We start from the raw sequence: 14896 nt of genomic DNA, 5'->3' as shown, positions 1-14896 counted from the left end.
TAAATGACAGGTATACGACAAACAACTTTCTACTTGTCTGCAAACCCTCACTCAGCCCACATGTCATGTGAACTTTCTAAAGGCTGCACGGAATGCCAAGAGTTCGTCCTACCAAGAAGGATTTGTTGTTGGTCTTGCCTTTCTAAACCGCTCTCCTATCATTAAGTCGCGGTGCCGGCGCCATGTGACGAGATGTTTCGGGACCGCCTTTTTAACATTTATACAGAGAAGAAAGCCGGTCAGGCTGGCTCGAGGCTCCGAAGAACGTTGAACTACTAAGTCATAAACAGCCACCGTTAACAGCTCTGAAAAAAATCTCTGTTTCACGCCATTAATCTATTTCACATCAGTTTTGTTTGCTTTTGACATTGTCTTGGCATACATGGTACTACTGCCAATTCCAGACGTCGTTCAACAGTTACCAGCTGAAAGGTAAGGTAATATGTCAGTTGTAATTACAAAACTTTTTTTATAAAAATGCCTTTGCACGTTTCCATTTGTACAACATGGATGTCTTTCAGAACCTTCCATAGACTGGACAGCATCTATTTTCCATTTGACAAAATTGAATATATGGCTGATGCAATCTTTTCACCTCCTTGCACTTGGCGTACTGCCAAAATCAGACCCACGGTACAGGGAACGTCTTGGATATTGACAAATAGACTCAAATAATGGACCGATTCCCATAATGGAAAATAACATACAATTATTTTTAATATCGTGTTAACGTGACTGTGTCCAGCCTGGAGCGGTGAAAATTGGGTTAGCAATCAGGCACCGTATGCATTTAGTTCCGTATTTAAATACGAAAAATGTATAAAAATATGTTCCAGCTTTATTAGTGAAACAACGTGTTTATGTGTTGAATAGATATAATGCTTAAACACTGGTTTCGAGTATTACGTAAGTGTCACTCTGGGAGTATTACATAACAGAATATTACCAGTGGTTCTCGTTAGACAGAAAAGTACTTTCTTTTTGCATTGTAATTATCTGGAAAGTATACATATTTTTTATTTCTGTACACGTTCACTTATGTTAGAGCTGTGCTAAAATGAGATGCCTAAAAGACTCAAACCAACATTTGTAACTTCTCTGCAATTCACAATTACATATTGGATCCTGCACATTTGCATATGCTTGCAAATATGGTTGTGATATATTCTTTACAGCTCACATTTAAATTGAGATGAGCACTTACTCCACTTGGCAATCTTTTGTCTATCCTTCTAGGAAACATTGCTTTAAGATCCAGCGTCACTCTTCCACCCTTTCTCTCCCTCCTGCTTTACTTGGAAAAGTTTAAAGCTTTTTGTATATTGTCAGTTTCTGCCGTAGCCCTTCTATCAGTACTAGCTTTATGAAATTATGTAACTACTGCCTGCAGATGCTTTTTATACTGGAGTTATTCATAATTTATATTTGCAATTTGTCTTGAACTTTTCTGCCCATATGCCAGTCAGTCCTCTTAGTTGCATTATATAAAATGTTTACTTTAGATTTTTATATTGCATTTGTTTCAGTCTCATCCTAGTTCTAGTTACTGTGCTTACACTTGGTCTTTTCTTTTTTGCATTGCATTACCATGTATTTAAAGTAGTACTTCAATGTTGCTGAACTGCCATCAGTGGATTGCAGTGCACAGACATTACTGCACACATACATGTATGCACACCTCTAAATTTACTCAGAAACGCATTCACTCACTCACCTATACACAAACACACGCATACCTTACCTGTCCCCTAACTAAACCCCCAGCCCCTACTGTGACCACCCGGGTGGACAGACACACACGTACTATACCACAGTATTTGTTCTACTGAACTCTGCAACACTTGCCTGTAATGTAATCTTATCTAGTAATGCGTGACCACAAACTTTTGGTAGTGTTAATGTGGCTGGTGGTGCTTTCCAGGCGGCTCTATGAATTAATTGCGCTGCATAAATCGCTAGTTTCCTCATTGTTACTACTAATACTGCCACCCTTAGAATACCTGCCATCCATGCATCTTTTTCCAGTGCAGTAGTTTAAGGTACACCCCCTCTATTCTTAACTCGTTTGCCCAACATGTTCATTTTTTTGTTAGTGTTTTGTAATTGTTAAACAAATTAGCCTTGGGCCATGTGTGCGGAATTCTTTCTGTTAAACTACACTAAAAACAGCTGTAATTCCTGCCAAAGTGCAAGTTGCAGAACGTTTCATTATTTTTTTACTCAAGCAGTAAGAACAGCTGTTTTGTTCTCCAAAATATTTACTTTTAGAGCATTTCGTCTAAGCTTAAAACATTTGTCATCATTCCGTTATTATTACTTTATAACAGTTTCTGCCTAACATTTATCTGTTTTGCAAACCTAAAATTAAAACATTTCAGTATTTCGGTATCTACCTCTTGGATGCCATTTTGTTTCAAAAGTGACAAGTGTTGTTTGTGAATTAGGTAGTTTTCACACATTTTCAATTTTGTAATTCCTCTAGTTTTTTTATTATTATCACATAAACAGTTACACATTCATTTCCCCACTTAGTCAACATTATAACATATTATGCTTCTTTTTCCCTTAATAAACTTCTTTTTCTGGCTTTTCCCGGTTAGCGGTCGCCACAGCGGAACTTCGGTCCGCTAAAGATTTTTACGATGTCGAGGTGCCAGCTCGACACCCAACCTTTAACGAAGGCACGCCCATTCACTCATGTCTTTCGAACGCCACTCGACCAGGGGGAGGACATGCAGACTCCACACAGAAGGCGCTCCAGCCGAGAATCGAACAGAAGAACTTTTTGGTGTAAGGCGACAACGCTACCGCTGCATCACCGCAGTTTTTCCCCTTAATAAACTAAAATTTATAATTGCCATTAGTTTCATTGCATCACAATTTCCAGCTGAAATCTACCAGAGTAATTTGTAAAGTGCTGGGGAGTACCTGGCCCTTCAGCTCGGACATCGTAGTTAGGGTATTCCATTATATGACTTGTTTAGTAATTAGTGCCCTGTAACTCTTGTAGGCATCTCGGAAATAAGGATGATCCACACGTTCTCCCACCAATCATTCTTTTTAGCGTTAACCATTTTGTCTAAATTAATACTGCTTCACACAGATCAACATACAAAAATGAAAACCTTTGTATTCGTAGTCATAGGTATTTATTAGATTAGCTGCTGTTGTAGGCCATTTGAAGTCTTGCCAGTTTCCCTCAAAGGTAAGAATCCAACCCTGTATTTTGTGTCTGTGAAGCATACTCCTTAACCATTATGCCAAACCCTCCAGGGTTAATGCAGTGTCTGGGGTTAAACAATTTTTTTAAGCCATAAAAAGTACAAAAGGGAAGAATGCCATTTTAATTTTTGTGCGTTGTAAAAATAAGTGAAGTAAAGAAAGATATATGAAATAGTAAAGCAAGATTTCGGCAGTAGTAAAACACTCCAAACATGGGTAAGTACCAGATTTCAGATAAAAATGAAAATGTTAAGATCCTTTAATTTTGTGAAGGAAAAGATCCAGAACCCCCTCCTGAGGTAGTTTATATAGATATTAGAATGTTTCCTTTTCTTCATGGTAATGAGGTGGCCAGCTGAGGTGAATCCATTTTTTATTTTATTTATTTTACATTTGTTGACTGAGCTAGTCTAGCTGGATACATGTCCATTTTCAGTAGAGGCCCAGGGAGATAAGCTCCAAACATAATCAAATTACAAAATAGAAATTACAAAATAAAATTACAAAAAATAGAAAATTACAAAATAAAAATGCAGTACTTGCACTAATAGCTTTCATATGTAGATAAGCTCAAATCATAGCAAAATTGCTATATATAATACTTCAAAGTTTCTAAAGTTCTACTACATAAGATAATTTAATAGTGTATAGGTTACAATTAAATGAAAAGTTTGTCTAAGAAGAGGAAAAGTAGTTTAGAGTCTTTGCATGGGTTTTTAGATTTAAGGAGGTCAGGTACACTTTGAGGTTCTCATGTTGCCATTTGTATGTCAAAGTAGGGGAACATGAGATGAAGGTAGAGAACAAATGATACAAATGAGGGCTGGACTATGGTTAGCTTCTAGGATTGAAGGAAGAGAGGGGACAAAGCCCATAAGGAGGGTATAAGGCAAGAAGAGATAGTAATAAGAAAAGTGAGGTTCAGTCAGGTTTAGAGCAGGGACAGAGCCAATGATTTTTCATAAGTTCTTTGAGGTATTTTTGTAGAGATGTAGATGAGAGAGATGTGAGTGACATCGGAAGCTTGTTCCATATTTTTCCCACAATGTTGGTAAAAGGGAGTCTCCAGCTTTGTTATTAGATTTGATATTGGTGATTAGTAACTTGTTAGCTGAACGAAGTGTTGCAAGATTTTTGTATGGGGAGATAAGGTTAGAGAGGATTGGAGTATTATTTGGGTGATGAAGGATTTTTTGTGTAATCAGTAGTTGATTGTATACCAGCTGGTTTTGTAGTTCAAACCACCCGAGTTGTTTAAGGTTGTGACAGTGGTGGGTTCTAAAAGGGGTGCCAGTGGCAAATCTTGCTATATTGTTATAGCTAGTTTCGAGCTTACTTAGATTAGATTTTGATAGATTGGTATATATAGCAGAAGCATAGACTAGGGTAGAAGTGAGGTGGGTCTGGGCAATGGTGGTTCTAGTTAGAGGTGTGAGGTAAGGTTTAATTCTATACAAGGAGCCACGTTTTCTATTGACCATCAGTATAGTATTGTTGGTATGATTGTCATAGCTGAGGTTATTATCTATGGTAATGCCCAAGAGACGTGTAGTAGTATGAGGGGAAATAATGGTACTGTTGTTAGAGGTAATTGTGAAATGGATAGATGGCGACTTTTGGGTGGGAGCAAAAAGTAACAATTTTGTTTTTTTGGGGTTAAGGAGGAGGCAGTGGTCAGTAAACCAATTTTCAACAGTGTTAAATACTGTTTGGGTAAGAGTTTGGAGAGATAGATGAATTAGAAGAACATATTAGGCATTTGTGAGCAGTCCAACAGGAACTATCTACAGGTGGTTCCCAAAAGCTTAAATCTGTGCTCTAGCTTATCTAAAATTTTTAATGCTTTGCTGGTAGATTGCTTGTTAAATTACATTAAATGTCCACCCTGGTTACTTTTTTCAAGGTTAGGTTTGCGGACATTGCATTCAAGCTGGTGGTTTGTTACTGTACAGGCAGAGGAAGCAGGAAACTTGGATGCCAGTTGTCCAAACCAAGAAATAAACTATTTGCCTTCCAAACTGGAGGGTGGATCACATAGCTAGCTAAGATGAAAGGAAAAATCTGCCACACTCCCAGGCAGATGTGTTATTATACGCATCCCTAGCTAACCAGTTTCCCTTAATATGCAATTGCTTTGAGTTTGTTTCAGCATGACTCAGCCTATTTTACTGATATTGTGTTCTAAGATAAATAATTTCTTTAATTAACATTTAATATAGCTCCATTCAGGTGCAGTCCTTTATTTTAGAGTGGTAGCCGTGTCAGAGTTGTGGTATTGACTTTCTCTTTTTGAGTGCCCTACTCATCAGCTGTTATAGTGTATTGCCATCAGGTATGTCAGCCGCTATTAGAATTTATAAAGAACAATTTTCTATATAGAGATTGGACTGTTTCCTTTGCTACATGATAATGTGATGTCGGAGTTAGACTATATAGCCAGCAGGGGGTTCAGCTGGTTTAGTCCCCTGCAAAAGTGTTTTTTGTAATTTGCAGCCTGTCAGTAATTGTTCAGTAAGTTGAAATGCTGTATCCAAACTAGTTAGTTTATTGAGGGAGTCTGTATTGTAAACTTCATAAACTCAGCGAGGTTATGGTCGACAGGCTGACTATTACAAAAAGGACCAGACTTCAGCATTAAATCATCTTATATCACTAAATTGTAGTTCCACATTACACTGCTGGAGTGCTGATTTTCACTAACTGCATCTTGCCATTTCAGAGCAATAATTCAACAGAACACCTTTGGTGCGATGTTATCTTGTGTTGTGCCACATTTCTTCCCTTTTTAATATTCATGCTTCTCTGAGAGTTGCATTTTTATAGTACCTTTGTAATACTTAGTGCATCCCTAAAGTATTTGCAGTGAATCTAAGTCCCATCTATTGGCAGCAATTTTGTATCAAGAGAAAACCCCAGCAAAAACTTGCTTCCCTTACTGTTTGCTATATTGCTTATTCCCAGTAGGCATGTCTTTGATGTACCTTTATTGCTGATGCTTTGCTAATCATTTATGCTTTAAGTATCTGTAAAATTATATTTTCATTACTTGATCTAATACATTTTTTTCATTATTTAAATGAACATTCGCTATCACCTATTTTTTTATTGAAAAAAATATTAGCTTATTCCCACCTGCTAGCCCAAAGTTAATAAAGTGTTCATTTCCTGTGTGCTAGCAAGCTGGACAGCAAATTGGCTGGAACTGTGAGTCACAATTAAATGTAAATCATAGAAAAAATTTTAAATTGCACAAGTAAGGCAGCTTTATGTTGTACTTTTTCCATTTAAATAATTTTCTCATATTTCAGATACTTAATTATGATGCTAAATACCAGAAATTCAATGCACTAGTTAAGTTACATTGTAGCAACAGCACTGTGTGTGTGTGTGTGTGTGTGTGTGTGTGTGTGTGTGTGTGTGTGTGTGTGTGTAAGAAGTACTAGTGTTTCAGTTTGCAAATTATTCCTTGTTTAAAATAGTTTATAGTTTAGTATTAAGCTAACTGCGCTTGTGAGCCATTTTAAGCTTAGCCAATTATCCCTTGGTTTATAACTCATAAATCAGAATATTGTGGATTTGTTACACCAAGTGCCTGTTTCCAGTTATTTAATCCAGGGTAAATGAACTTTAAGGAAACAAAGCATGTTTCATTGCTCCCTTTTTCATGGTGGTATTCTTTTATTACTGGTGTTCCATTGTGTGATTTGTACCTACAATATTATTTAATTTTGAGCTTATGTCTGAGAAAAGAGTTTACATTTTTATGCACTAGCACTTTTATTTCTAGTATCTGTTTTTGGCAATATCACTACAGAGCATTCTATAAGATTATTTGGTACTTACATATTATCACAACCACGTAAGTGCCCATTGAAACTACAAGGCATACCATTAGGCAAATTAACTTTAAGAATTCCGCAAATGTTAAGCATCCCGTAGGAAAGTTATGGTCATGTCCCACATTAGACAATAAAATCTGCATGCTGTAAACAGCAGCTGACACCAGCAGAATTTAAAAAATGGCTTATAATTGTTAAGTTCAGTAAGGTCTCCTTAAGCTGCTGTAAAACATGTACAAACTCGTTGTGACAATAACAGGAGTTGCTTTCGCATGTGTTCCCTGAAGGATACGAACTCTGACATTGTAAAATGTTATTTACTGACTTCACTGCTCAGTACTTTATCAGTACCCTCCCCCTCTGTTTACTGCCCTGCTGACACCGTCCGTTAACTGTTTATGCCTTTAAAAGCCGACAAAAATGTTGATATTTTCCCATAAGTGCAACTACATGGAGCACATAAAGCTCCACGCAGTACACAAAATTATGATCATCTCATCGATCAAACCCTGAAATTATGTTCTAGTGACATGGATGGTAACATTGTCCTCTCCAAATTTGTGGTCCATCCATTTGTCGAGCAGAAAATAAGGTGAGTACGATCTCTGAACCAATCGCATGGAAAAGAGCCACTTGTCCTGCTCGGAATGTGGTTGCATTAGACGGAATGTGGTTGCGATAATATGTAAGTACTGATTTTTTTTTAATTAAACAGATGCTTGGTTAAGGTGCACTAGGCATTACTGCCTCTTTTCATGGGTGACTTCAGAGCATTCACTCGGTTGCTCAGTCACGTAGGTTATACACACAGAATCAGAGATAATTAAGTCCAGGACTGTAGGATGAAGTTCATTAAAAGTACATAGTAGCTGTGACCTTCTGGGATGTAATGCCAAACGGTTCAGTGACTGTTTAAATTACATTTTTTTCTTTTGGCATCTAATGATGCCTTTTATTTTTTTCTTTCTCTCTCAGTAGGAGACAGTGCAGTATGAGTATTCCACACCCTCACACTCTCATGTGGCTGCTTGTGTTACTGTGTGATCTATATTGTACTTGTCCCTGCAGTATGTTCTTAGGATCTTCTCAGCTGCTGCTGGAATTTTGGGGCCAAGAAGCTAATCACGGGTTATCTTTTCTGTATATGTCAGCTTTGTTTTTCTGACTAACAAATATTTGTTATTTTAATGTTTACTTATCTTTTCATGTCTGTTCATTGAACACATCATGACAGTGGGATATTCCAAGTCTTGTTTTGATATTTTTTCTGTGAAGTGGATGACTTCATCAGTACTGCATTCACTAACTTTCATGACATCTTTTTTGAGTTTTAGGATTTGACAATGATTAGATGTTTTGGATAATGTAGCCTGCTTCCTTATTGTCTCATGTAGTATCTGTCAGATTTTTTGGACATGGGTTTAATATCGTGTAGATGAGTGTTATCCGGCTTTAGAAGGAAGTAGTAGTTCACTTGCCTGTCAGCAGAACTAATGTTATCAGTGGCTTGGATTGAGAATTAAACCTGGGATGTTGAGAACCTGCAATTTGAGAGGAAGATACAGTGTCCCAGCAGGCACAGTCCTGCTGTGTCTCCAAAGAGGGACACAGTAGTTTAGTAGGTTCTTCCTAAGTTTACATATACAGAAACCATCAAGAAGCGCATCCACATCACCCAGTACTGATGGGAAACAATATCCTCACTTATCCCATGTGAACATTTTTCTCCTGGATTCCCCATCATCTATGCATTACTTAGACTTAATCGACTTATGTCATCCTGGTTAGGTGAAAGTGTCTAATGCATCACCTGCTGCCCCCTTCTTTTTATCTCCTAATATGCAGCCCATTCTTGGCAGCATTATCTCTTCACAGTATACTCTACATTTGTTTTAGCCTGGAGTTCCTAGACTGTAATGGTGAGGTGTGATGGGGTTTGTTGGATGTGATTGAAAATTCCAGGGGATCTAAACAGTAGTGGCAAAGGAGGGAAATGACTGTGGCATTAAAGGAACAAGCATCCACAGTAGTAAGCAATTCAGCATTAAAGCACTGAAGTAAAGACTTTCATGTAAAAAATCCAAATTTAAGACATTTTCCCAGAAACATAAAATTTACACCATTTCAGTTGTGCACACTATCATGACATTATTTGTAGCTACTAGTTGTTCACAGAAAGTGCCCTAGACTTTATTCTGCTTTAGTAATTCATTGCTACTTGGTTATGCAAAGAGTTTTGTATGGAACTTTTTTCCTCGAAGTAGCTGCTACAGATGTTAACCGTGATTACTAGAGCTGCAGTACTTTAAACCACTGTTACAGACATTAACCGTGATTGCTAGAGCTGCAGTACTTTAAACCACAAGAATATTTACCTAGTTATTGCACTTGAGTTGTATCTGAAATAATAGAAACTTGACTGATGATAACTTTGCTCTCTGAACAGGACTCCCGACCCCATGGCAACCCTTGAAGAGACAAAACAGCTCTTTCGTACAGCTGATGCTGTATGTTTTGATGTGGACAGTACTGTAATAACAGAAGAAGGCATTGATGAGTTGGCCAAGTTCTGTGGTGTTGGAGAAGCTGTAGCACAAATGTAGGTATCTCATTTCTGGATATGGGTTTGGTTGTTTGACAGTACTTTACCATAATGCTGTCTAGATTTGACATTTAGAAAATGTGAATTAAGATGTTAACAGTATTTTCTGTTTAATGTCAGTTTTCTGAAATTTATCCATTTTGTTTCTTATCAGTTTAATTCCTATTATGTTCTCAAGAAGGATAATTACATAATACAGACTGGGAACAGTGTTAAAAAGGAGCAGGAATACATATAAACTGAGTTACTAACGCCAGTATGTTCTTTTCTTAGTTATGCTTTGAGTTTTGAAAACTAGCTAACTAAAATGATCCACTGAGATCAGAAAACATAGCTCAAAGTAACAAAATAGAGCAATAAAATCACAAAGTTTCTGCTAAAGGATATTCAAAAAAAATTGCCATAGCACTACTGGTGAGCTCTAGTAGTGCTATGACTATAATATGTGATTCAGAGAAATGATCCAGTTACACTTTGCAAAAGATCATTAACAACTCCTTTGCATGTCTCCTGTTCAAACACTTAATGCAGTTGGAATAATTACATTGTTTCCACCAGTGTAGGCACCCCACCACACACACGCACACATACATGCATTCCACCACACGTATATATACAGACACCAGGACTCTCTGTCTCTCTGTGTCTGTCACATACACACACGTGCACACACATGTGCACACATGCATGCACACAGGCACATATGAACACAACCTCACAGTAGTTATCTGCTATGGCATTAACAGATCCACTTCTGCAGTGGACAGTAATGGGAGCAGAATAAAAAGGTAGTGCACATTTCCATGTCTTCACTCCAAAACAATATACTAGAGCTTGTCTTTGAATTGCTGTAAAATGTATTTCAGTTACGGTGCACAAGTCTTGGAGGAAAGCCATGGCTACTTTACAATAACCATGCCCCCAGACTACTGCATTTACAAGACCACTGTAGCAGTGCTTGCCAGAGCCTTCATACTGCTGTAACATTACAGTGGTCAACAGGATTGCACAGAGTGATGCATGTTTCTAAATACATCATAAAGTCTTAACATTCACATGGAAAGATTAGCTGGTGTGGTACTCATTGCACTGTAACTTTCCCTCAGTAATGGGCTTCAGAACATACTGATAACTATAATAACTACTGAAGGCTGTCAGCATCACTGACTGCTTGGTGGGGAAATAGTTGTATAAATACATGCTGCGGGGAGGAAAGTAATAGAGCTGTTCTACTGGGGAAGAGGGAAGAAGTGGTGCCTTTTTCGTATGGAAGGGGATGATAGTAAATCTCCCACAGTAGCTATGGGAAGCAATAAACTTGCCCATTTATTGACTGGGAAATTTGTATTCTCCTTTGGGAAGGGTTACGTAGTGACTGTGGACCTTTGGAGAAGGAGAAGTCTGTTCAGCTTCAGCAATGGAAGGGAACTGGACCTCTTCCTTTGTTAAGATGGTGACATAAGCTAAGTTCCTTTACGAAGAAAGTGAGACTGCTTTACTGGGAAGGGGAAAGGGCAGTGGAGTTTGGGCACCTGTTTTTTTGCTAATCACCCAGTAGTGCAAGTCTCAAAACATTAAGATATTAAATGTGATTATTGAAAATTTATACCAAATCTGAAATTATATCATGAGAATTCTACCTTCTCTGAGGTGCAGAGATCTTGGAGTTAAGTTATGTAAGTAGTGGGAGGTACACCCCCCCGACACACACACACACACACACACACACACACACACACACACACACACACACACACACACAGGAGGGCTTGCCCCCTGAAAAACATTTTTAATGTGTAACAGAGAGCTTTACACTTTACTGTTATATTTGCAGAATTTCAGGGCTTATATTGTAGTCTCAGATTTCCAATAGGGCACTGTTGAGCTTATCCAGTGTAGAAACAGGAAAACAGTGGATATACTACATGGAGGGGAAGGCAGAAACTACACTGAGGAAAGTAGTAATTGCTTTCCATGTGGAGGCTGAATGCCTGTATGCCTCAGTTGGACATAAGTTATTGATTTGCCTAGCAGAGAGTATGACAGTATGTTTCTGAATGAGAGGGCAGCACGTGTCCTTTGCTGGGTAGAGGATACAATATTAATTTTATGTTTTTGGGGTGGGTGGATTGGCTTTTTATGAGGAGGATAGTCCTTGTTATTCAAGAACCAGCTTTCTTTATTCTCTGAAGCTATTTCTGGTATTGTAGTATGTACTTCAGGCTTACCCTGACTAGTTGTTATATACTAGATCACATTGGCACATGGTGGAATTTGCAAACTCACATGGACTGCACTATTCAGTTAGAAAGTAACTGATATTTCAAATATGTGTGCTGCTTTTAATAATTAAGTATTTTCTTTGTGCTCCAGGTTCCAACTTGTTCCAGTTGTAAAGCACAGAGGCTATCTTTACAGGACAGGCCTTTGTCTTTTTTAACCATGTGTGTCAGTAGTAAGGTTTCAGAATAAAAGAAATGGTGCCACTTTTGCAACTCTACCATAATAGTTTCTTTTGTGTGTTTTGAGATACAGCATGCTGTTTACACTAAAGTTGAAACAGTACCACTAAAGTATGTATACTAATGAAGTCCATTATCCTGTCTGAGTAAGAGTTTTCTTATTAAAAATGTCATATATTTACTATTTCAGGACTCTTAAAGCTATGGGTGGTGCAGTGACATTTAAGACTGCTTTGACACAGCGACTAGGAATCATAAGGCCCTCCCAAAAACAAGTTCATATGTTTGTAGCTGATTACCCTCCTCGTCTAACAAAGAACATAAAGTAAGTAGAACTGAATTTTCTGTATGTTATATTTATTTCCCTGCAGTTTATCTGTATGTTCATTCAGATATTATGAAGTGTTACTTTTTCTACTTTTATCACCTTTAATGAATTATCACTGAAGACATAGACAAACATATATTTATATAAAAGACAACAGTTTTAACATATTCCCAGATGCAGACATTATACATCACATATATTCTTTTGTATATTTATCATCATCACTACATTATATAAATTGATCAATTCCTGCCTTCCTTTAAACCTCACTCCTCCCCCAGAACATTATTCTGCATGTATTGTTCCCACAATTTCCATTTTTCTCTATGTAATTTGGTACTACCCTTTTCTAAAGATCCCACTTCCAGTTCTTTTATCTCTCTTACAATATTCAGTACTTCAAATACAGTTGGTTTAGACTCTGATTTCCAGAAATGTTACTTTTTCAGTGAGAAATTGGCAAATACGGCTCATTCCCAAACCTGAAAAGCTGCCCCTTATCATCCTTACCAAACAAAAACACAATAGATTTATAATGGCATTCTTTTTTATCAAGGAATTCATATACAAATAACCCCTGTTTGACATTGAAAGAATAGTAGTATGCTTGACTAACCTATGTTTATCTACTTTCCCAGACATTTAATGTTAGCAGAAAACCTGAAAAAAACAGCTGCCATCAACATATTACTTCTCATGCTCACTTCTCTCCAGTCACCCCCCCCCAAAAGAAAGAACAGTCTGACACACAACAATAAGGTAAACTACTTTTCAAAAAGTAAAACATAATTCAGAACTATACAGTTTTGAAAAGAATAAAGCCTTGTCATACATACTGAACCCTAGTCTTGCTTCCAATACCTGAATTGAGCACTGAAACCCATCTGAGCCCATGGTCACTTACTAATCCTTACAGCGTGAACAGCCTAGTAAGAAAAGGTTAATCCCCATTTCTTTTAGCAAAGTGTGATCCTCCCACACAGTGTGATTTTTTTTTCAAGTGGTCAGGGATAGATCTTAGTCAACATCTAACACTTTCTGCCTCAAATCTTAAATGTTCTGAGGCCGTTAATCACATCTTCCTTTTTACCCATCATGGCATCTCTTTTGCCAAGTAGTCCCTTAACTTTAGAGATGTATAGTCTCTAAACAAACAAACTTTTAAGTGTCTCTTATTTCAGGGTATCCATTGGTTTTAAATTATGGTAAGACAACATCCTTCATGGTTACTAAAGATAGTCAATCCCTCAACAGGCACATCCACTTATTTCTATGTTGTTGTTGTCTTTCGGCTTTTCCCGGGTTAGGGGTCACCACAGCGGAACTCTGGTCCGCTAATGATCGGCAGTAGATTTTGATGAACGCCGAGGTGCCAGCTTGACGTTCAACCTTCAACGAAGGCATGCCCATTTACGCATGTCTTTTGAATGCCCACCCAACAGTGGGGAGGACATGCAGACTCCACACAGAAGGCACTCCCCACACTCCAGCCGAGAATCGAATGGGAGAACCTCTTGCTGTGAGGTAACAACGCTACCGCTGCACCACCGTGGATATCCACTTATTTCTATGTAATATCACTAAATCAGTTGAAAATTCCTCAAAATATAGAAATCTTATGTCACCAGTAACAGTCCAAGTTTAGTTTCATGTGCTTTAGTGAAAGACCTGCCTTCTCCTATTGGTGTGTCCATTTTAGGAAAAGGGAATGGTTTTGGTCTTTTCCACCCAGATAACATGATGCCAACAAGTGCATTCACCTGACTCACTGATCATTGCTGCATTTGCAGTGGAAGAGACATCACTTCCTGTCCAGCTCTCACTGACTTTAATCCTTCCTGTGGTCACACAAAGAGTCTTATCATCCAGGGGAACTGTACCTTAAAATAAGGCTAAGGTCACCCTAGCTCAAACTCACCTACTTTCCGCACTAGTGTATGCAGCCCCAATTCTCACTTATATTAGGAAATCTGACCTAGACAAACTTGACTCTTGTTACAACAAAATCGCCAAGTTTGTTACTAATTCCCCATTTCAAACCCATCACCATATACCTCTTAAACAACTTCACTGGCTTGAGCTTCCACAGCTACTAATCTAACATCAACTTGTCATGGCTTACAACAACCTAAAACAACCCAACAAAACTCCCGCTCTTAGGCAGTTGCTGACTATCTACACACCAAATCGTCCACTCCGCTCTGTCAACAAACCACTTCTCTCTATCTCATCAGCTAACTACACAGCAGGCAAAGCTCTATTTTCACATTGAATAGCAAAAGCCTGGAATAATCTCCCTCCATCCGTGACTTCTGCATCTAATACCACACAATTTAAAAACTCCCTGAAGGCCCACCTTATATGTTCTTGGCTCTGTCTATGTGTCACATAATCCCCAAACCTGTTACCTATGCACTTTCTCTCGTAGTGTATGCCTTCAGTA

The 14896-nt window shown here is 38.0% G+C and overlaps 1 protein-coding gene across 1 annotated transcript in view; it reads left to right on the top strand.

The window, feature by feature from the left end:
• Positions 1–210: 210 nt before the first annotated feature.
• Positions 211–14896, top strand: part of PSPH (phosphoserine phosphatase) — a 56659-nt gene continuing 41973 nt past the window's right edge. Inside the window, exons 1-3 of the mRNA XM_044054210.1 lie at positions 211–432; positions 9508–9660; positions 12316–12450. Of these exons, the coding sequence (XP_043910145.1) occupies positions 383–432; positions 9508–9660; positions 12316–12450 (338 nt within the window). The 5' untranslated portion in view covers positions 211–382. The remainder of the gene's footprint in view (positions 433–9507; positions 9661–12315; positions 12451–14896) is intronic.

Source organism: Protopterus annectens, chromosome 13.part0 (genome assembly GCF_019279795.1).
Source record: "Protopterus annectens isolate FY-2018-M chromosome 13.part0, PAN1.0, whole genome shotgun sequence".
Lineage (NCBI taxonomy): Eukaryota > Metazoa > Chordata > Ceratodontiformes > Protopteridae > Protopterus > Protopterus annectens.
The sequence above is the reverse complement of the archived record's forward strand: the minus strand, read 5'-3'. Positions and strand labels throughout refer to the sequence as shown.